This window comes from Rhinoderma darwinii, unplaced genomic scaffold, assembly GCF_050947455.1.
Source record: "Rhinoderma darwinii isolate aRhiDar2 unplaced genomic scaffold, aRhiDar2.hap1 Scaffold_52, whole genome shotgun sequence".
NCBI lineage: Eukaryota > Metazoa > Chordata > Amphibia > Anura > Rhinodermatidae > Rhinoderma > Rhinoderma darwinii.
This window is the reverse complement of record NW_027464068.1, coordinates 22,501-46,986: the sequence shown is the minus strand read 5'-3', so window position 1 is coordinate 46,986 and position 24,486 is coordinate 22,501. Positions and strand designations below refer to the sequence as shown.

Sequence of the window (24,486 nt, the reverse complement as noted above, 5' to 3'; positions counted from 1 at the left end):
TGGGTGCTGTATAAGGTATATGATGATTATCTGGGCGCTGTATAAGGTATATGATGATTATCTGGGCGCTGTATAAGGTGTATGATGATTATCTGGGTGCTGTATAAGGTATATGATGATTATCTGGGCGCTGTATAAGGTATATGATGATTATCTGGGGCTGTATAAGGTGTATGATGATTATCTGGGTGCTGTATAAGGTGTATGATGATTATCTGGGCGCTGTATAAGGTGTATGATGATTATCTGGGCTTTGTATAAGGTGTATTATGATTATCTGGGCGCTGTATAAGGTATATGATGATTATCTGGGGCTGTATAAGGTGTATGATGATTATCTGGGTGCTGTATAAGGTATATGATGATTATCTGGGCGCTGTATAAGGTATATGATGATTATCTGGGTGCTGTATAAGGTATATGATGATTATCTGGGCGCTGTATAAGGTATATGATGATTATCTGGGCGCTGTATAAGGTGTATGATGATTATCTGGGTGCTGTATAAGGTGTATGATGATTATCTGGTGCTGTATAAGGTGTATGATGATTATCTGGGCGCTGTATAAGGTATATGATGATTATCTGGGCGCTGTATAAGGTATATGATGATTATCTGTGCTGTATAAGGTATATGATGATTATCTGGGTGCTGTATAAGGTGTATGATGATTATCTGGGCGCTGTATAAGGTGTATGATGATTATCTGGGTGCTGTATAAGGTGTATGATGATTATCTGGTGCTGTATAAGGTGTATGATGATTATCTGGGAGCTGTATAAGGTGTATGATGATTATCTGGGCGCTGTATAAGGTATATGATGATTATCTGGGTGCTGTATAAGGTGTATGATGATTATCTGGGGCTGTATATGGTGTATTATGATTATCTGGGCGCTGTATAAGGTGTATGATGATTATCTGGGTGCTGTATAAGGTATATGATGATTATCTGGGCGCTGTATAAGGTATATGATGATTATCTGGGCGCTGTATAAGGTGTATGATGATTATCTGGGCGCTGTATAAGGTATATGATGATTATCTGGGAGCTGTATAAGGTATATGATGATTATCTGGGTGCTGTATAAGGTGTATGATGATTATCTGGGCGCTGTATAAGGTATATGATGATTATCTGGGTGCTGTATAAGGTGTATGATGATTATCTGGGCGCTGTATAAGGTATATGATGATTATCTGGGAGCTGTATAAGGTGTATGATGATTATCTGGGCGCTGTATAAGGTGTATGATGATTATCTGGGGCTGTATAAGGTATATGATGATTATCTGGGCGCTGTATAAGGTATATGATGATTATCTGGGCGCTGTATAAGGTATATGATGATTATCTGGGTGCTGTATAAGGTGTATGATGATTATCTGGGGCTATATAAGGTATATGATGATTATCTGGGTGCTGTATAAGGTGTATGATGATTATCTGGGCGCTGTATAAGGTATATGATGATTATCTGGGCGCTGTATAAGGTGTATGATGATTATCTGGGCGCTGTATAAGGTATATGATGATTATCTGGGTGCTGTATAAGGTGTATGATGATTATCTGGGTGCTGTATAAGGTGTATGATGATTATCTGGGGCTATATAAGGTATATGATGATTATCTGGGTGCTGTATAAGGTGTATGATGATTATCTGGGCGCTGTATAAGGTATATGATGATTATCTGGGCGCTGTATAAGGTGTATGATGATTATCTGGGCGCTGTATAAGGTATATGATGATTATCTGGGCGCTGTATAAGGTGTATGATGATTATCTGGGCGCTGTATAAGGTATATAATGATTATCTGGGTGCTGTATAAGGTGTATGATGATTATCTGGGGCTATATAAGGTATATGATGATTATCTGGGTGCTGTATAAGGTGTATGATGATTATCTGGGCGCTGTATAAGGTATATGATGATTATCTGGGCGCTGTATAAGGTGTATGATGATTATCTGGGCGCTGTATAAGGTATATGATGATTATCTGGGCGCTGTATAAGGTGTGTGATGATTATCTGGGTGCTGTATAAGGTGTATGATGATTATCTGGGAGCTGTATAAGGTGTATGATGATTATCTGGGTGCTGTATAAGGTATATGATGATTATCTGGGGCTGTATAAGGTGTATGATGATTATCTGGGTGCTGTATAAGGTGTATGATGATTATTTGGGTGCTGTATAAGGTATATGATGATTATCTGGGGCTGTATAAGGTGTATGATGATTATCTGGGCGCTGTATAAGGTGTATTATGATTATCTGGGCTTTGTATAAGGTGTATGATGATTATCTGGGAGCTGTATAAGGTATATGATGATTATCTGGGTGCTGTATAAGGTGTATGATGATTATCTGGGTGCTGTATAAGGTGTATGATGATTATCTGGGTGCTGTATAAGGTGTATGATGATTATCTGGGAGCTGTATAAGGTATATGATGATTATCTGGGTGCTGTATAAGGTGTATGATGATTATCTGGGCGCTGTATAAGGTATATGATGATTATCTGGGCGCTGTATAAGGTGTATGATGATTATCTGGGGCTGTATAAGGTATATGATGATTATCTGGGCGCTGTATAAGGTATATGATGATTATCTGGGCGCTGTATAAGGTATATGATGATTATCTGGGGCTGTATAAGGTGTATGATGATTATCTGGGTGCTGTATAAGGTGTATGATGATTATCTGGGTGCTGTATAAGGTATATGATGATTATCTGGGCGCTGTATAAGGTGTATGATGATTATCTGGGTGCTGTATAAGGTGTATGATGATTATCTGGGTGCTGCATAAGGTATATGATGATTATCTGGGTGCTGTATAAGGTATATGATGATTATCTGGGTGCTGTATAAGGTGTATGATGATTATCTGTGCTGTGTATATGGTGTATGATGATTATCTGTGCTGTGTATAAGGTGTATGATGATTATCTGGGCGCTGTATAAGGTATATGATGATTATCTGGGTGCTGTATAAGGTGTATGATGATTATCTGGGTGCTGTATAAGGTGTATGATGATTATCTGTGCTGTATAAGGTGTATGATGATTATCTGTGCTGTATAAAGTATATGATGATTATCTGGGTGCTGTATAAGGTATATGATGATTATCTGGGCGCTGTATAAGGTATATGATGATTATCTGGGTGCTGTATAAGGTGTATGATGATTATCTGGGCGCTGTATAAGGTGTATGATGATTATCTGGGCGCTGTATAAGGTGTATGATGATTATCTGGGCGCTGTATAAGGTGTATGATGATTATCTGGGCGCTGTATAAGGTGTATGATGATTATCTGGGCGCTGTATAAGGTGTATGATGATTATCTGGGCGCTGTATAAGGTATATGATGATTATCTGGGCGCTGTATAAGGTGTATGATGATTATCTGGGCGCTGTATAAGGTGTATGATGATTATCTGGGTGCTGTATAAGGTATATGATGATTATCTGGGTGCTGTATAAGGTGTATGATGATTATCTGGGTGCTGTATAAGGTGTATGATGATTATCTGGGTGCTGTATAAGGTGTATGATGATTATCTGGGCGCTGTATAAGGTGTATGATGATTATCTGGGGGCTGTATAAGGTGTATGATGATTATCTAGGTGCTGTATAAGGTATATGATGATTATCTGGGCGCTGTATAAGGTGTATGATGATTATCTGGGTGCTGTATAAGGTGTATGATGATTATCTGGGTGCTGTATAAGGTGTATGATGATTATCTGGGTGCTGTATAAGGTGTATGATGATTATCTGGGGCTGTATAAGGTATATGATGATTATCTGGGCGCTGTATAAGGTGTATGATGATTATCTGGGTGCTGTATAAGGTGTATGATGATTATCTGGGTGCTGTATAAGGTGTATGATGATTATCTGGGCGCTGTATAAGGTGTATGATGATTATCTGGGTGCTGTATAAGGTATATGATGATTATCTGGGCGCTGTATAAGGTGTATGATGATTATCTGGGTGCTGTATACGGTGTATGATGATTATCTGGGCGCTGTATAAGGTGTATGATGATTATCTGGGTGCTGTATAAGGTGTATGATGATTATCTGGGTGCTGTATAAGGTGTATGATGATTATCTGGGCGCTGTATAAGGTGTATGATGATTATCTGGGCGCTGTATAAGGTATATGATGATTATCTGGGCGCTGTATAAGGTGTATGATGATTATCTGGGTGCTGTATAAGGTGTATGATGATTATCTGGGAGCTGTATAAGGTATATGATGATTATCTGGGTGCTGTATAAGGTATATGATGATTATCTGGGTGCTGTATAAGGTATATGATGATTATCTGGGCGCTGTATACGGTGTATGATGATTATCTGGGCGCTGTATAAGGTGTATGATGATTATCTGGGCGCTGTATAAGGTGTATGATGATTATCTGGGTGCTGTATAAGGTGTATGATGATTATCTGGGTGCTGTATAAGGTGTATGATGATTATCTGTGCTGTATAAGGTATATGATGATTATCTGGGTGCTGTATAAGGTATATGATGATTAACTGGGTGCTGTATAAGGTGTATTATGATTATCTGGGAGCTGTATAAGGTGTATGATGATTATCTGGGTGCTGTATAAGGTATATGATGATTATCTGGGCGCTGTATAAGGTATATGATGATTATCTAGGTGCTGTATAAGGTGTATGATGATTATCTGGGTGCTGTATAAGGTGTATGATGATTATCTGGGCGCTGTATAAGGTGTATGATGATTATCTGGGTGCTGTATAAGGTATATGATGATTATCTGGGTGCTGTATAAGGTGTATGATGATTATCTGGGTGCTGTATAAGGTGTATGATGATTATCTGGGCGCTGTATAAGGTGTATGATGATTATCTGGGTGCTGTATAAGGTGTATGATGATTATCTGGGAGCTGTATAAGGTGTATGATGATTATCTGGGAGCTGTATAAGGTGTATGATGATTATCTGGGCGCTGTATAAGGTATATGATGATTATCTGGGCGCTGTATAAGGTGTATGATGATTATCTGGGTGCTGTATAAGGTGTATGATGATTATCTGGGTGCTGTATAAGGTATATGATGATTATCTGGGCGCTGTATAAGGTGTATGATGATTATCTGGGTGCTGTATAAGGTGTATGATGATTATCTGGTGCTGTATAAGGTGTATGATGATTATCTGGGAGCTGTATAAGGTGTATGATGATTATCTGGGCGCTGTATAAGGTATATGATGATTATCTGGGTGCTGTATACGGTATATGATGATTATCTGGGTGCTGTATAAGGTATATGATGATTATCTGGGCGCTGTATAAGGTGTATGATGATTATCTGGGTGCTGTATAAGGTATATGATGATTATCTGGGCGCTGTATAAGGTATATGATGATTATCTGGGTGCTGTATAAGGTGTATGATGATTATCTGGGGCTGTATAAGGTGTATGATGATTATCTGTGCTGTGTATAAGGTGTATGATGATTATCTGGGCGCTGTATAAGGTGTATGATGATTATCTGGGCGCTGTATAAGGTGTATGATGATTATCTGGGCGCTGTATAAGGTGTATGATGATTATCTGGGTGCTGTATAAGGTATATGATGATTATCTGGGCGCTGTATAAGGTATATGATGATTATCTGGGTGCTGTATAAGGTGTATGATGATTATCTGGGTGCTGTATAAGGTGTATGATGATTATCTGTGCTGTGTATAAGGTGTATGATGATTATCTGGGTGCTGTATAAGGTGTATGATGATTATCTGGGCGCTGTATAAGGTGTATGATGATTATCTGGGTGCTGTATAAGGTGTATGATGATTATCTGGGTGCTGTATAAGGTGTATGATGATTATCTGGGCGCTGTATAAGGTATATGATGATTATCTGGGCGCTGTATAAGGTATATGATGATTATCTGGGGCTGTATAAGGTGTATGATGATTATCTGGGCGCTGTATAAGGTATATGATGATTATCTGGGTGCTGTATAAGGTATATGATGATTATCTGGGCGCTGTATAAGGTATATGATGATTATCTGGGGCTGTATAAGGTGTATGATGATTATCTGGGTGCTGTATAAGGTGTATGATGATTATCTGGTGCTGTATAAGGTGTATGATGATTATCTGTGCTGTGTATATGGTGTATGATGATTATCTGGGTGCTGTATAAGGTGTATGATGATTATCTGGGCGCTGTATAAGGTATATGATGATTATCTGGGCGCTGTATAAGGTGTATGATGATTATCTGGGTGCTGTATAAGGTGTATGATGATTATCTGGGTGCTGTATAAGGTGTATGATGATTATCTGGTGCTGTATAAGGTGTATGATGATTATCTGGGAGCTGTATAAGGTGTATGATGATTATCTGGGCGCTGTATAAGGTATATGATGATTATCTGGGTGCTGTATAAGGTGTATGATGATTATCTGGGGCTGTATATGGTGTATTATGATTATCTGGGCGCTGTATAAGGTGTATGATGATTATCTGGGTGCTGTATAAGGTATATGATGATTATCTGGGCGCTGTATAAGGTATATGATGATTATCTGGGCGCTGTATAAGGTATATGATGATTATCTGGGTGCTGTATAAGGTGTATGATGATTATCTGGGCGCTGTATAAGGTATATGATGATTATCTGGGTGCTGTATAAGGTGTATGATGATTATCTGGGCGCTGTATAAGGTATATGATGATTATCTGGGAGCTGTATAAGGTGTATGATGATTATCTGGGCGCTGTATAAGGTGTATGATGATTATCTGGGGCTGTATAAGGTATATGATGATTATCTGGGCGCTGTATAAGGTATATGATGATTATCTGGGTGCTGTATAAGGTGTATGATGATTATCTGGGGCTGTATAAGGTATATGATGATTATCTGGGTGCTGTATAAGGTGTATGATGATTATCTGGGGCTGTATAAGGTGTATGATGATTATCTGGGCGCTGTATAAGGTATATGATGATTATCTGGGCGCTGTATAAGGTGTATGATGATTATCTGGGCGCTGTATAAGGTATATGATGATTATCTGGGTGCTGTATAAGGTGTATGATGATTATCTGGGCGCTGTATAAGGTGTGTGATGATTATCTGGGTGCTGTATAAGGTGTATGATGATTATTTGGGTGCTGTATAAGGTATATGATGATTATCTGGGGCTGTATAAGGTGTATGATGATTATCTGGGTGCTGTATAAGGTATATGATGATTATCTGGGCGCTGTATAAGGTATATGATGATTATCTGGGGCTGTATAAGGTGTGTGATGATTATCTGGGTGCTGTATAAGGTATATGATGATTATCTGGGCGCTGTATAAGGTATATGATGATTATCTGGGGCTGTATAAGGTGTATGATGATTATCTGGGTGCTGTATAAGGTATATGATGATTATCTGGGTGCTGTATAAGGTGTATGATGATTATATGGGAGCTGTATAAGGTATATGATGATTATCTGGGTGCTGTATAAGGTGTATGATGATTATCTGTGCTGTATAAGGTGTATGATGATTATCTGGGTGCTGTATAAGGTGTATGATGATTATCTGGGCGCTGTATAAGGTGTATGATGATTATCTGGGTGCTGTATAAGGTGTATGATGATTATCTGTGCTGTATAAGGTGTATGATGATTATCTGGGTGCTGTATAAGGTGTATGATGATTATCTGGGCGCTGTATAAGGTATATGATGATTATCTGGGCTTTGTATAAGGTGTATGATGATTATCTGGGCGCTGTATAAGGTGTATGATGATTATCTGGGCGCTGTATAAGGTGTATGATGATTATCTGGGCGCTGTATAAGGTATATGATGATTATCTGGGCGCTGTATAAGGTGTATGATGATTATCTGGGCGCTGTATAAGGTGTATGATGATTATCTGGGTGCTGTATAAGGTGTATGATGATTATCTGGGGCTGTATAAGGTGTATGATGATTATCTGGGCGCTGTATAAGGTATATGATGATTATCTGGGTGCTGTATAAGGTATATGATGATTATCTGGGCGCTGTATACGGTGTATGATGATTATCTGGGAGCTGTATAAGGTGTATGATGATTATCTGGGCGCTGTATAAGGTATATGATGATTATCTGGGTGCTGTATAAGGTGTATGATGATTATCTGGGCGCTGTATAAGGTATATGATGATTATCTGGGCTTTGTATAAGGTATATGATGATTATCTGGGCGCTGTATAAGGTGTATGATGATTATCTGGGCGCTGTATAAGGTATATGATGATTATCTGGGCGCTGTATAAGGTGTATGATGATTATCTGGGCGCTGTATAAGGTGTATGATGATTATCTGGGTGCTGTATAAGGTGTATGATGATTATCTGGGCGCTGTATAAGGTATATGATGATTATCTGGGTGCTGTATAAGGTGTATGATGATTATCTGGGCGCTGTATAAGGTGTATGATGATTATCTGGGCTTTGTATAAGGTATATGATGATTATCTGGGTGCTGTATAAGGTGTATGATGATTATCTGGGCGCTGTATACGGTGTATGATGATTATCTGGGCGCAATCTGGTGCTTTGAACCTTTCTCTTTTATCATAAACAGATTTTATTGATAAGTGCAGTGTCTTGTGTTGTGTCATGATGTTCGAGTTTAGCCTTTTGGGAATATTATATATCTTTTTTTTATACAGTGGCCATAAAACTGAAGTTATCATACGTGATGCTCCGGCTCTTGTCGTCTGTTTATTTAGTGTGATTTTTGTGATTTGTATGTAAGTTTAGAGGAAGCTCAGAAGGTGGTTGTGTCCTCTGATTCGTCAAGTTTTGTTTCCTCTATTCAGAACACAAACTTTATTGTCAATTTTTTTGTCTTGATTTGTGTAGAGTTGAAATCTCTGGAGTATTAATAATGACACAGTGATTGTAAAACGTCATCATACGAGAAGGTCGACAAAAACAACAACAACAACAACAACAACAACAACAACAACGACAACATGGCTAAAAGCACAGAAGTGAAGATCGCTGTATTTGGCCGAGCTGGAGTTGGCAAGTCTGGTAAGTTTGTATGTTTTCTATCATGTACATGACATGTTACATGTGTGATGACATCTCCGGCATTTTACTCTTATTATGTTAGGTTTGTATTTATTATGTTTTGGACGTTCTGTTCATTTACTTTGTGTCTTTGCTATTTTTGGGTCTCCTTCACATTCTTTCATATTTTGCCCACTTTTTCAATTCTATCAATGTTTTTTACTCATCCATATTTCTTCCCGTAACCGAGACACTAGAATGGATCAAATATGGACATAAATATTAAATAAAACCGTTCAGCCATAACATTAAAATCGCTGACAGGTGAATGGGATAGCAATGAGAATGCGGTTATAATGGCGCCTGACACGAGGTGGAATATATTATGCAGTGAGTGATCAGTCCGTTTTTGAAGTCTAACGTTGGAAGTAGTGGAGAAATGTAAGAATCTGATCGATTGTGACAAGCGCCAAATTGTGATGTGTGGACGACTGGGTCATCTCCAGAATGTCCGGTCTTGTGGGGTGTTCCCGGTATAAATGGTTAGTACCAATAAAAAGTGGTTGACGGAAGGACGACCCGGGACAGGGCCATGTGGCCCAAGTTCAATGATGCACATGGGGAGCGAAGGCGAGCAGATTTGGTCTGATCTAGCAAATTAGATATTGTAACAAAAAATTGCTGAAAAAGTCAATGCTGATCAGGATAGAAAGGTGTTAGAACACACAGTACATACATTGCAGCTTGTTGTATATGGGGCTGACCCCTGTCCAGTGCTGAAAGCACCAGGCACGAGACGGGAAGAAGGCAAGCCGGCAGCCGGAGCAGTCAAACCGCAGCCACCACCTGCTCAAGGACTGAAAGTGCCGAGAATTCATGAGCCATTTCTTCATTCTTTGTTTCTTATTAATATCTGCAAACCATTTAGAAAGACATTGGGACGGGGCCGATTTCTAGATGCAGGAAAAGACTAGTCCAGCTGCTTATAGTATATACGTGATGCCGCCCATCAGACCTGGAATAATATACAGTAAGAGGGTGAGGGGCTCACAAGCCATGGTTGCGCTGTGTGTAATTGAAGGTATATTCGTTTAGAAAGTTGTTAAAGGCGCAGAATGAGACAGATACGGAATTTGTATACTTTACAGAGCAATAGTGATTAGAGAGGAGCGAAACGATTCTACACAAATCAAACTCGGTCTGAATTTCCCCAAAATGGTATATTTGGCAAAATTTGAAACTATTGGGGTTCGCTGTGCATGAGTCGTGGCAAGATGGCGGCCACCGGCGAGCATCAGATGCCATTTTGTAGATTAGAAATAGGATGGCATGACCTTTTGGAGGGCTACTCCATAATGCCTTGCAGGCAATCTTCCCAAAATGCTCAGCAGTTGTTTACCCGTACATGTGGCAGTCACTTTGACATCCAAAGGAGTTGGATTCAGTCCCAGAAGATCTCAGAGTCACATATGTGTTTTCAGGGCAATCGGCACTTGTGATTCGCGGCAACAATTTTGATCGAAATCGGATGGTCAATTCCATTGAATTGAACCCGAAATGAATTTCAGGACGTTCGCTCATCTCTATTAGTGATGCCACAAATAGAATCTGCAGTAAAAGCTTTTGACACAAGTTAAAAATGAGCTGAAGAGCGAAAAAGTGCAAAAAGAGCAATAACCCGGATAAGGGACATGGAGCGTTTCACTTACGTGGGAAAATTTGCAGTCACCTTTATTTAGACTTGAAATGGTCAAATCCTACAAACCAAACCTAAGTCAAAACAATATGGAACTTATCCACCAGATACAAGCGGCCATGGCACATGAATGTAGTCATTGTCCTGTATAGCGGCCCGTCCGCTCCAGATGATACCCGCCTGTCTGTCAGCCGCTCTAGTCTCCGTCACCATGGTGACAGACAGAAAATCACATGGGAGGGTGGGAGAGAACGGGGGATGAAGGCTCCAGTCATGAAGCCAGTAGTTATGGAGATCGCTCTGAATAAGTTGGGAGCCGTGTCCTTAACCCAGAGGGTGGGATGCAGGGTGAGTAGAAAGAGAATGAAGGTACAAGGGGGTTGGGATTTTGTTAAATTGTTAGGGTCAGTTTTCATTTTTTTCATTTTCGTTTTCTCCTCCCAGAGGAAGTGAATCTTTGGGTTTCCCGCAGAGAAGACTGCAGTCTAATCCCATCCCTTCATTTCTAAAAAAATACAAAACACACATTGAGGAAGCATTTCAGGACAACATTCTGAGTAAGAAAGAGAAAGCATTCTTAACAGTTCCATTTCCCACCATCCCGTTCATATATCATTTGCCTAAAATCCATAAATACCTATCCAACCCCCTTGGCCAACAAATTATTTCAGGGATCGGGTCACTTACCAGCAACCTGACCCACTACATTGACATGCATCTCCAACCTTTCGTCATCAAATTACCATCCTACCTCAAAGACTCCACACATCTTATTAGGGAATTATTTGCACTACAAACCACTTATGATCTAACTGACCACTGGTTCCTAACTGCAGACGTATCATCCTTGTACATGTAATGATGGGGGGTAGGGAAACAGACAAGTGAGCCCTAATCTACCCACCACTCAGTCCCTGCCTACTTGCAACGACCCGCCCTAGGCGACGGGGTACAACTGGGCGACGGTCCCTACGCTCAATAAGTGCACGACAGACAAACAGACAAGGGTACACAGAAGCTAAGGGAAATGGGGCAGTTGCCCACGGCAACACCGTGAGCAACAAGAGTAGTGAACGAGCCAAGTCAAACCAGGAGAGTACGAGGTGCAAACGCAGAGCAGGAGAGTAGTGAACAAGCCGAGTCAAATCAGGAGTGTACGAGGTACCAAACGCAGAGCAGGAGATTAGTCAGTAAGCCAGGGTCAGTATGAAGCAGGGACAAATAGATCAAGAAGCTGCAGCAGGGCCAGGAAACCACACGAGAAGAATCACAAGCAAGGAGGAACAGGAAAGGCAGGTATAAATAGACAGAGGGCGGGAGCTAGCTCCGTCTGGCCAGGCTGTGATAGGCTCTCCCACTCCTAAGCCTGCCATCCTGAGTGGTGGAAGATGGAGTCAGTCTCACAGACATAGAAGCAGGTGCAGACTGATTACCTATGGGCGTAGATACAGAAGCTGTGCCTGGAAGATCCTTTACAGTACACTAATATTCCACATGATTTAGGTACAGAGGCAATTTTGTCGTTTCTGATAACGGATGCACGTCTCCCGAACAAACAAATCAATTTTTTTATAAATAGCATTGATTTTATACTCACTCATAACATCTTCACTTTCGAATGAAATTTTTTTAAACAGACCAAAGGTTGTGCGATGGGATCACGTTTTGCCCCAACGTACGCTAATTTGTACATGGGAGCTTTTGAAAACATATACATTTTTGGTGATCATATGTATAAAGACAATATCATCTTCTATAAGCGTTATATTGACGACCTCATTTTCATCATAAAAGGTGATCCAACCGTGATTACCAATTTCATGAAACACTTAAATGACAACACCTTTGGAATCTCTTTTTCACATGAGTGCTCTGTCAGCAAAACTGACTTCTTGGATCTCACAATTGAGAAAAAGGGTCGCATGTTAACAAACCCCACTTTAAAGGGGTTGATGTAAACAGCTACCTGAACTTCAGGAGTGCCCACTACCCACCCTGGCTGAAGAATGTACCCTTTGGCCAGTTTAAGAGGATTAGAAAGAATTGTTCCAATAACCAAGATTTCCAAAAAGAATGTAATTTACTGAGGAAAAGGTTCAAAGAAAAGAACTTCCCCTCCAGCCTGATCATAGGCGCTGGAACCAGAGCAAAATCACTTACACAACTGGATTGCCTAAACTCTCGAACCATTACCACAAATAAGTCAGGTGACTTCAGATGCAATTTCGTAACTACTTTCAATAAAGGGAGTAAACTGATAAGCTCCACATTGCAAAAACATTGGCACATTCTCACTAATGACCAATACATGAAAGATCTTATTCCAATAAGACCCAAGATCACCTATTGGAGGGCGAAAACTTTGAGGAACCTCATTGCACCCAGCAAATTACGCACTGTCCAACAGCACCCCCCTAAAACACCTCTGACTACCTACGGCTCGTTCCGTTGTGGGAAAACAAGATGCCTATGTTGTTTGAATATCAATACCAAGACATCCCATTTTACATCTTTGGTAACTAATGAAAGTTTCGCAATAAAAAGCTTTTTGAATTGTGGCAGCAGCGATGTGGTCTACTTACTACAATGCACATGCAACCTCCAATATGTAGGGCGCACAACCCAAACCCTTAGGGATAGGATGAATAAACATAGGTTTAATGTTAAAAATGGTTATCTGAAACATAGCGTATCCCGACATTGCGCTCTGGAACATAAATGCAACTTTGATGTCCTGACAGTCACTCCCATTGAAAGCATCCCGTGTGAACTTTCTGACAGATTTACTAGACTTATACAGAGGGAGAATTTCTGGATCTATAAATTGGGGACCTTACATCCTAATGGGCTTAATGACATCACGGAATCTTCATTAGATTAATTCCGCAATTCTATCTCCCTTCCCATTGTCTAATAATATCCCCGGCTCCAGCAACTGTATCTTAACAACTGTCCTATTTTTTAAACAATCTCCTCTTGGCATATTTTCAGTATATTTTCATTGTACTTATCATCCCATTGTCAATCTAATAATACATCTTGTTTAAATTGTATTTCAGCAACTATATTATTATTACTATACTATTGCTATATTATTATTATTATTACTATACTATTTATATATTATTACTATACTATTGCTATATTATTATTATTATTACTATACTATTTATATATTATTATTACTATTATTATTATTACTATACTATTGCTATATTATTATTATTATTATTATTACTATACTATATTATTATTATTACTATACTATTGCTATATTATTATTATTATTATTATTACTATACTATTGCTATATTATTATTATTATTATTATTATTACTATACTATATTATTATTATTACTATACTATTGCTAGATTATTATTATTATTATTATTATTACTATACTATTGCTATATTATTATTATTATTATTATTACTATACTATTGCTATATTATTATTATTATTATTACTATACTATTGCTATATTATTATTATTATTATTATTACTATACTATTGCTATATTATTATTATTATTATTACTATACTATTGCTATATTATTATTATTATTACTATACTATTGCTATATTATTATTATTACTATACTATTGCTATATTATTATTATTATTATTATTACTATACTATTGCTATATTATTATTATTATTATTATTACTATACTATTGCTATATTATTATTATTATTATTATTACTATACTATTGCTATATTATTATTATTATTACTATACTATTGCTTTATTATTATTATTACCCTTGTATTATCATTGTTGTATTATTATTACTATACTATTGCTATATTATTATTATTATTATTACTATACTATTTATATATTATTACTATACTATTTATATATTATTATTACTATACTATTTATATATTATTATTACTATACTATTGCTATATTATTATTATTATTATTACTATACTATTTATATATTATTACTATACTATTTATATATTATTATTACTATACTATTTATATATTATTATTACTATACTATTGCTATATTATTATTATTATTATTACCCTTGTATTATCATTGTTTTATTATTCTGTTTTTTTATTATTCTGTTTTTTTATTATTCAGTTTTTTTATTATTCTGTTTTCCAAACAAATGACTATCGTAATACTATATTTTATGCATACACTTATCTCTCTCTCTCAACGGAGCATTTCGATATTTTAATACTTTAATATTTTGATATTTTAATAGCCCAGTATCTAATATGCTATTAATTGCGATGATTATGAAGCACAAATGTTTATTAATATAAAAAGATAGGTTTGCACCTCCCATTCATCTCCCCTCTGTACTTTGCTCCGTGTGGTGCGGTTTGCGGTCCACCGTGCGTTTCATGGACATCTGGCCCTCATGAGTTGCCATGATGGTTGTCATGACGCCCATACAACGCCATTTTTTTGTGCATTCCATGGTGCGTTCCAAGGTCCTTGTTTGTGATGGCTCCCGGAGGCGTGACCTCCCTCTATCCGATAAACAGTAAGGAGTCTTTGATATTATATGTTCCATATTTATATCATATTCATCTAATCACATACGCTATTTACCTCATTTTTTCGATTAAATTTATTAAATATTAAATATGAATTATTTTAGCTTTTTAACATGAACTGACTGTTATTTACGGGCTTCGTACCCAGCACTTGATCTATGTCGGTTAGGTCACACTGCTACACACGGACCATCCATATGCCACCTTGCCCTTTTTTTTTTTTTTTTTTTCAACTTTATAAACAAGAGTTGTTTCTGTGACCTTTCCCCGTTTTTGGCGTTTTTTTTTTACTGAATTGGCCCTATCACTGTTCACTTGTATGTGTATATATATGCATGATCTTGTACTGTATGTGTTATCTGCCTGAGGAAGACGCCAGTCCGGTGTTGAAACGCGTAGCAATCTGTTTACCTTGCTTTTATGCAATAAACCAACTTTTATCAACCAAGCAGCGACTACAGTATCCCTCTTTTTTCTTTTCTTTTCAATTTTCTTGTGTGTTTGTAAGGGTGCACCCGTACTTACCTCTCCCCGTGGGCCAACGCAGGGACACGGTCTTGTCGGGCGGCTCGGGAGTTCGGCTCCGGAGCGTCTTGGGTGTCATGGCGAAGGCCGCGCTGCCGACAGCCATGACGCATGCGCCCAGCGGTGAAGCAGGGCTAAGTCTCGCGATGCCGGGACTTGGGGCAGAGGAGGAGAACCGGATGAGGAGGGAGGTCAGAAGAGGCGGGTGGAAGTGAGAGAGCGCGGCTGGAGAGGAGAGTGGAGGAAGGAGCAGAGGGAACAAGAGAGAGAGAACGCTAAAGGGGGAAAGTAAGGGCAGGTGACCGACCCCAGCAGAACGACCATAGAGGAACCCCCAGCGTGGTTACAGGAGGCTGAGGCACATAGGGCTACTGGATCAGTGACAGCAAGGAAGGAAATCAGTGTGCCAGCAGCAGAGGACCGACAGGAGGAACGTGTCTCCCTGCAGTGGAGAGAGAGAAGCAGGGGGTGCACCCAAACAGAGGACTGATCGAAGCAGGAGCGGATTGGAGTATCAGCATCCGCTACAGGTGCCGGCCACACCCCGTAGCCCCTAACCAGGACCCTCAGACCTTCCCAGGGACAATACCAGTACCCGAATTACAGTCCGCCCCTCCAAGAGAAGTACGGCCCTCGTTTATCCGGGTCACAGAGTACATGAAAGACTAGCCTTACAATCCGCAGATGATTTAGCCTGAATTAGGCCTAGTACAGGCTTCCTACCTCATTAACCGCGCCAGTGTCCTGCGTGTCTTCCACCGTGTAACAACTGTAATATTTGCATGGAACTGTTGTTGATGAATCACCGCCTGTAACATTTGCATGGAACTGTTGTTGATGAATCTTGTTGGATCAGGAGCAGACGGAAGGAACGGTCGGGTTGACGGGACTTTATTGGACTATTAGCTGGACTTTGTGTAAACCTTAGCGTCAACCCGCAGGTTCAGTTGCGTCCTAGGGGGTCCACCGCTTGGACCGCCGACTGAGGAGAGAGAGGGTTTGTCGCGAAAGGTAGCGGATAGCTCCGCAAGGACCCGTGATGGTGCCAGTAGGTACGGGTAGCTCACTAATTCCCACGACGCGACCCATGGGCCGGGAGTGTGACTCTTACCCTAGGGTAGGCTGTCAGTAGTGGGTAGCTCCCACCGTGACCGACGGCGGCGTGACCATAGCCAAGCATGGCAACGTGGAGTCAGGCACAACCTCTCTCCGGGGCACTTCCAGCGGGATCGAAGTCCTCAACCTCAGGGTTCCTGTCTGCTCCATAGAAGAGAATTTCCTGTTACCTGTTCATTGCAGTAAAGAAGTTGAACAAAAGAAGTTGTATATCTTGCCTTGCATACCGACAGTTGTAGTTCCCCCTACATGTTGTCTTTCAATAAAGCTGCAGGCCTGTTTCCCCCCCATCCCCTCTTTCCCTGAACCTATCCCTGGGTACCTGAACTAGTCCAGACGGTGGCTGTGGCTTCAGCACGGATGGAGGCCGGTGCAGCAGGTAGCACCAGATGTGGCGGGCAGTATCCGATGTGGCAGAAGACACTGGACGTGGCAGAAGACACTGGTCGTGGCAGAAGACACTGGACGTGACAAACGACAGCAGGTGCAGTAGACATGACTCCAACACTGGTAGGCACAGGAACAGTACGGGATACAGGAACAGGTAACAGGGCACGGGTAACAACTGGAACGGGAAATACTAAGGGGCCATTTGCAAGACAGACTGGGATAAACTAACAACACTCAGGCAAGGATCGGAAAGGGCTGGGGCCTTCTTATAGGCCAGGAAATCATGGGACACAGCAGAATGGAGTGGAAGTGAGCGCTGGTATTTCCTAGGAAAGAGATGGGGACCAGCGCTCACGGATCCATAGCTGCGGGCGTCGGGAGGTGAGTAAACCTGACGGCCTGTGGCCATGGACGCTATACCTCTACCCCTTTGAGGTGTTACAACAGATAAACCCAGTGTCCTAACAGCTTCGGCTGCCTCCTACTCTCAAAATCCCCAACTCGTTCCATGTGTCCCTCCTAAAGCCTGTGGTCCTGAACCGCTTCAGTAAATATTCTAGTTGCTCCCAGCGATTCTTCTGACGTCTTCGAGGTGAAGGAGATCCTGGACTACAAGAGAGTAGGAGGAAAGACTTTGTATCTGGTGGACTGGAAAGGGTTTGGTCCTGAGGAGGGGTCCTGGGAGCCAGAAGAGAACATCAATGCTCCAACTTTCGTCAAGAGGTTCCTCCTACGCTCTGGACCTAAAAAGAGGGGGCTTAAGGAGGGAGTACTGTTGTACTCACTGGCAGCCGTGACTGTGGGACACTGAACGCTTGCCAGGTTCTCCCTCCCAGGAGACATCAGAACTCGCAGCTACACTCTGCTACTCCTGCCCCTAGGGTGCACGCGGTCATCCCCAGCCTTAAAAGGCCAGAGCGTGCACTAACAAATTGTACCCCAACCTATCCCCTTACACCCTGGACTATATAAAGGGCCCTGCCATTCCACTCCTTACCTGAGCATTGTTGTCTTCCCATGTTAGTTAATCAAATGGTCCCTTAGTTGTATCCTATTCCCAGTGTTCCTGTATCCTGTAACTGTGTTTGTTCCTGGACTGAATTCTAATGTTGGAGTCATGTCTGTTCCATCTGACACGTCCAGTGTCATTTGCCACGCCAAACATCATCTGCCAAGCCTAGCTTCATCTGTGCCACGAATCATCTGTGCCAAAGCTACATCTCGTGTCTGTCTGGACTCTCATACAGGTTTTCTTGTGCTAAGACTTTTGCATTCACTGTTTGGCCAGCTGCCACTCCACTACAGCAGGGCGGCATGGTGGGTCCACATACCCCAGAATCGCGACACAATATATGATATAACATCTGCACTTTACAGTATGCGGGGTGTACATTATACAACGTAACATCTGCACTTTAGAATATGGAGAGGGTGTACAATACATGATGTAACATCTGCACTTTAAAGTATGTGGGGTGTACAACCCACAAACTGAATACTAGGGGAACATATTTTTGGGGTAGACACCACTCCTAATCCCCTCAATTGCAGTCTCTTTTCAGCAGAGAATTCTATTGGATCCTCACACTTGAGACCAGGCATCCCCAAGGTTTAAGTTACCATCATGATTTCATGTATATCTACTGAATCATCACGTCGCCTTTATTCTGTTACCTTTTATTGAAATTCACTTAGATATGTATATATAGTGTTCATTTTTCTTTACTTCTCCCATGTAACCCACGTAGATAATGTAATCCATGCTCAGGTAGGGTGTCTTCTGGTCCGGTGCTTCCTCCAGAGGAGTCTTCTTTATTTATGTGTAGATCTTACAGGGCTTCACATGTGTTTTTTGGAGCTTTGAATAAGGACTCGTTTTCTTCAGTCCGAAATGCGTAAGCGGTTCTGACCCCCCCTTTATGGAGTGTACACGTCCATGTTTTTAACATGTTATTATGTATAAAGATTTTTTATTTTTAAAATTCACTTGGCTGCTGAAACCACCTATTGTTTTTTCTAAACTGTAAAGGTGACTGCATGGCGAAGGGCTAGATTTTATACACCTTTCGTAATGGAACTGAATGAAACACCGTTCTATTCTAAAAGTCTCTAATATAACCCTAGTATATATGGATGGATTGATGCAATGTGATTGATACAATGTCTCTTCTTCTCCTCATACAGAAACAAAGTGTAAGGAGAAGAATAGAGGCTGGAGATTTGTGGCCAGAGGTTTATAAATAAGTCCTGCTGTGATTTTGTTCTCACAGCAATCACACGATTAGAGACCACATAGATTGGTCCTTGATCTTTGCCCAGTTCCCGGGTACCGGGCTGTGTGCACGCGATTGCGCAAGAGCAGTCCAGGAAGCGCCACCATATATCTACTATGCGTGGTCTTCAGGGACTAGGTCCGCCGTGTATATATGGCACACGGTTGTGAAGCAGTTAAAAGGTGAGCTTCTTCAACAAGGACAATGGCATCATCAAGTCTTTTTTTTGGGGGCCAGTCTGACTTATTCTCATGTAGGCAGTTCTTTACATTTACAGTCCTTTTCTGAACATTCTGTAATCTAGGGACAACAGGAACTAAAGCTGGAGTCTTTAGATTAATCCTAATTTGTTTTAAAGGATTTGTCATACTAGAGAACTTTTTGTGCACATGTGACCCATGGATCCCTTGAACATAATATTATGGGTGTAAAAGTTCTGGAAACATTAGAATACCTCATTTCTTTGATCGGGGATTTTTATGAGAATAATTCATCTGTTTGTTTTTTTTACCTTTCCTGACCTTCTATTTTCTCTCACACAATTTAAGTGTCTTGTGAGTTCAAGTTTCTAGGAAATTTCCCACAATGTGATGTAGGGGAAACTCGCTGCTTGTGTCATGTGAGGTTCCTAATGCTGATAATGGAGGAGGTGCAGTCATGATGTGAGACTTGTAAAGATGCTCACTCACATTTATTAACACAAGAGAATGTCCTATCCACCTTTAGGTCAGTAGATCCCCAGAAACATGTGAACTTGGATCAGCTAAACGTTCATTTCCATAAGTAAAGAGGATAAGCAGCCGCCAGGCACCTCTAGCACCATGTGGCCCCTGGGGAACAAAAGATGAAACATTCAAAAATATGATAAAAGTCCCACCTCCTCTCCTTTCCCTTGGTAAGAGGAGCTGTAACTCTCAGGCTGTCCTATATGTATATATATATATATAGAGAGAGAGAGAGAGAAGTTCTATTTGAGAGCAGTGAAATATCTAGAATGAAATTGTCTCTGCCCTCCATCTATTCAGATTTCCTATGAGGGTCAGAGAAGGAACGCTGATAGAGCGGACATGACTATATGACTGTACAATGAAAACATCAAACATGTTATCCAGACAACTTCTCCGGCCATCTTTGGGCTTCATTTGACTTTAGTGTGAAAGATAAAAATTGATATTAGATTTATTGTTTCCTCAGCTCTCCTGGTGAGATTTCTAACCAAACGATTCATCTGGGAATATGACCCGACTTTAGGTAAGATTCATCTATTGTGTAACTTTGTATGACATTTAGAATTAAGGACTTCAACCTACTTTTATGCTTGTAAAATACATATATGTTAACTGTCAATGCTCCATTAAATAGAGATCTCATTGGATTTTATCCCAGTTTATGTCTTTCCTCAGTGAACTCTTGATAAGGACGCAGTGCCCCAGAATTAACCAGCTGCCAAATCATTAGTCCACTCTATTGGTTTGTTTGATATTGGCAATATAAACTGCTCTTTCAGAAGGCAGGATATGCCCTACAATGTCACCCGAATATACTCATACATAAAAATGCCATTCCTTGATACTAAAGTGAAAAAAATCCCGGGACACACCATTTTGCTTTGCCTTGTTTCTTGTGTTTATTTTTGAGACGCGTTTCGGCTTATGTTCAGCCTTTCTCAATCGTCGACAGGTGTTGGATTACCCAGGCACACCTATGGGTTTGCCTTTGCGCTGGATTATCTGATAGGACCCTTCAGTTTCCCCATTTTTGAAGGTGGAATTTTAATGGAACTGTGTTGTAGTTAGATATTCCTACCGAGGTGTACTAAATATTCTGATTGTTAATAGTGGGTTAATTGAGAGCATCCTTAAAATTATGCTGATGTAAATTTGTCACCTGGGGTATTTGATAGCTGGGTGCTGCTCCCATTATATATTGGGGAGGATTTACAAAGCAAAATGTGGCAGAATATTGGCTGAAATTGGCCCAAAAAACTGTTGGACATAACATGCACCAAATTTATTATGTTTTTTAGAAACATGTTACACCACACTAAAAAGTTTTCTAAAAAGTCTAGAGAAAAGCAGTGTGGTTAAGGCCCTGTTCACACAGAGTATTTTGACGAGCTTTTTGGAGTGGAAACCGCTCCGCAAAACTCGTCCAAAACTGGCCGAAAATGCCTCCCATTGATTTCAATGGGAGGCAGGGGCGGTATTATCCCGCGAGCGGTAAAACTGCCTCGCGGAAGAAAGAGGGGACATGCCCTATCTTCACGCGTTCACGCCTCTGACCTCCCAATGACATCAATTGGAGGCAGAGAAAGCGTATTTCGCTGTTTTTTGCCCGTAGCACTCAATGGGCGCGAGCGAAAAACGCAGCAAAAATCGCGGCAAACGCCGTGCAGGAAGGTCAACATCTGCCTCAAATCCCAAACGGAATTTTTCGGCAGAATTTTTCTCCTGAAAAAAACTCAGTGTGAACAGGGCCTAAGAGTGGTAAAATGCGCTAGATTTATTAATAGCATTCGCCATTCTTTTGTCAAGAAATATTGATGTAAAGTATGGAAGCCATGACATGGAATAAAGAAGAGGAAACGGTCTAACATATCTAGTAAATTGCGTTAAATGTACCATACAGTGTCCATTACTGTGACTAATTTGGTGCAGTTTCTGCCTGTCCGTTTTTTTTCCTGTCTCAATGTAGGACAGTATTAATAATTCTCCCGCTTTGTGTTTATACATCTGCTGAACATGACCGAGCAGTCAATGATCCATGTAGTAAGAACCTGAACAGGTTTGTTCTGAAATCTTATTGTGGATTCGGATTCCTGTCTCTGCTTTGTCCAATAAACCTTTCGGTTATGGACCAGGGCAACAGGGCAGTTCTTAGATACTTTTGGTGACAGTGTATAAAAAAATGATCAGGGCTCATAACCTGGAATAAAAGCCGAGGATAAACCCAGGATCTTGTCTAAGCAAACATAGCACTTTTATTATTTCCCCTGTGTCCTACTCCCGGGAATCGAAATAATGACATTCACTTTAATAATAAGTCTGTATGAATTCAGCATCAGTTGTTAGAGACATAAATCATTTATACACAACGTATCCTGACATCCGGGGAACGCATGGAACTAACAGTCAGAGGTGTAACGTGAAGATCCTGGGCCCAATGAAAGTTCTGTCCCAGGGCCCCCACCGATCATGTGCCATTTATAACACCGGTGTCTTCTTATGTGGCAGAGGGGCACTGGCTGTGACTGCTCCCTCTGTAACCCTATAGCTATGCCCCTGCTAACAGTTGTATCATAATACTTCAAATCAGACCAAAATGATGCTGAGCACTGAAGACACGTTCTATCTGGGGTCCCTTATTAAGAGCTGCAAATTATTTCCCACATTTTGTTTCCCATCAGAATCCACATACCGGCATCAGACAACAATAGACGATGAAGCCGTTTCCATGGAGTTGCTGGACACAGCCGGTCAGGTAAAACATTTTGTCATCTAGCTATTAACTCTTTAAGGTCTAACCTATTTTGGGCCATTAGGACCAAGCATTCTTTTCCATTGTCTAATGGCCGATTTAGATAATTATCTGCCAACTGTCGGTGCCATTTCAGCCATACAAAACCTCTACTGCCTGGCGGCGCCCATACACAATAAGCAAAGCTTGGCCGACATTGGCAGAATCGGCTGATCTACTGTATATGGGAGTTTCCCAATTTCTGAAAGAGGGATGGGGCTTTTGGGATTTGGACTTGCCCGATACTTTGTTCCTACAGGAGATAAGCCGCTGCTGGAAAGGTCTGGCTGTGGTTTATTCCTATCTCCAGTAAACATGCATGCCAGGCCGAGCCACGTGTGCAGGTTTATGGGATCATTAACTACTATTTCATGTGTATGGCCACCCGTACTCAGAATTTAATGCACTGTGTTGATTTTATTAGTGGCAAATGGGAGAAAGTTGGAGGGTTTATAAAACGATTTGAGACTTTTTATATCTCAGCATACTCTGCTTAAACATTTTAATAATCAGAAGAAGAATTATAAAGCATTCTCCACCAGTATAGTAGAGCTGAGAGAATATTACAACACTATAAATAAAAAAGAAATAATAACGTCAGCACTTTACAGCCGCGATGACCCTCGTCTGCTGGACATTGGAGCTTGTAAGTTCCAGCATTGTCCTTGCTATGGAGGATTTCATTGCGTTTTACTGCACAACCAGATCCCGACTGGAGAAGTAAATGCTCGTGTGTCATCAGCAATGAATTACTAATAGAAAATCTGCCTCTTCTGCTCCCACGCAGGAATCAAGGGTTTCTATTGAAAACATCAGGAACAGGCGTCCTTGGGAAAAATCTCGGAAAGTGCATGTATTGTTTTCCATCTAGCGTATAAGAGACGCTGAGGTGCCCGCAGGGGTCTTTCTACTCGTGTTATAGATTCGATTTTTTTGTTTTACATTTAACTCTGCATTGTGTATGTCTGATGGTTACTGGCAAATATTATAAGGCTGAACCCCCTCTCTCTAACCCACCCCCACAGGATAGCCCTCCAGCACCCTGACACTGCGGCCGGCTGAGGCTGGCTGTTTTGCTTGCTATGTACTCCTAGGCGATAACACACACGTGGCCCCTAACGCTACTGTAACTGGGCTGACTGAGTGGCTCCGGCCTGTTCTCTACATCCTCCATTCTGGAAGTGGATCCAGATCTGCACGGCGGTAACTTATAGTGTGTTCCTGAATTGTGCTTCCCATTCCCTAAGAGGAGAGTTTTGCTTAGACAATGTCATTTTTGCTATTGCTGCGCGTAAAACTGCGACATTTTTCACTATTCATTGATCACCACGAATGGTCTAATTTTGTT

At 40.6% G+C, this 24,486-nt stretch overlaps 1 protein-coding gene across 3 annotated transcripts in view; it reads left to right on the top strand.

The window, feature by feature from the left end:
• The window catches only part of LOC142721810 (ras-related and estrogen-regulated growth inhibitor), a 124,317-nt gene that overhangs the window by 92,956 nt on the left and 6,875 nt on the right, over window positions 1-24,486 (top strand). For all 3 annotated transcript variants that reach the window (XM_075848835.1, XM_075848836.1, XM_075848837.1), the window contains 3 exons: window positions 8,937-9,110; window positions 20,817-20,873; window positions 23,029-23,102. In XM_075848835.1, coding sequence (XP_075704950.1) covers window positions 9,050-9,110; window positions 20,817-20,873; window positions 23,029-23,102 — 192 coding nt within the window. In that variant the 5' untranslated portion in view covers window positions 8,937-9,049. The remainder of the gene's footprint in view (window positions 1-8,936; window positions 9,111-20,816; window positions 20,874-23,028; window positions 23,103-24,486) is intronic.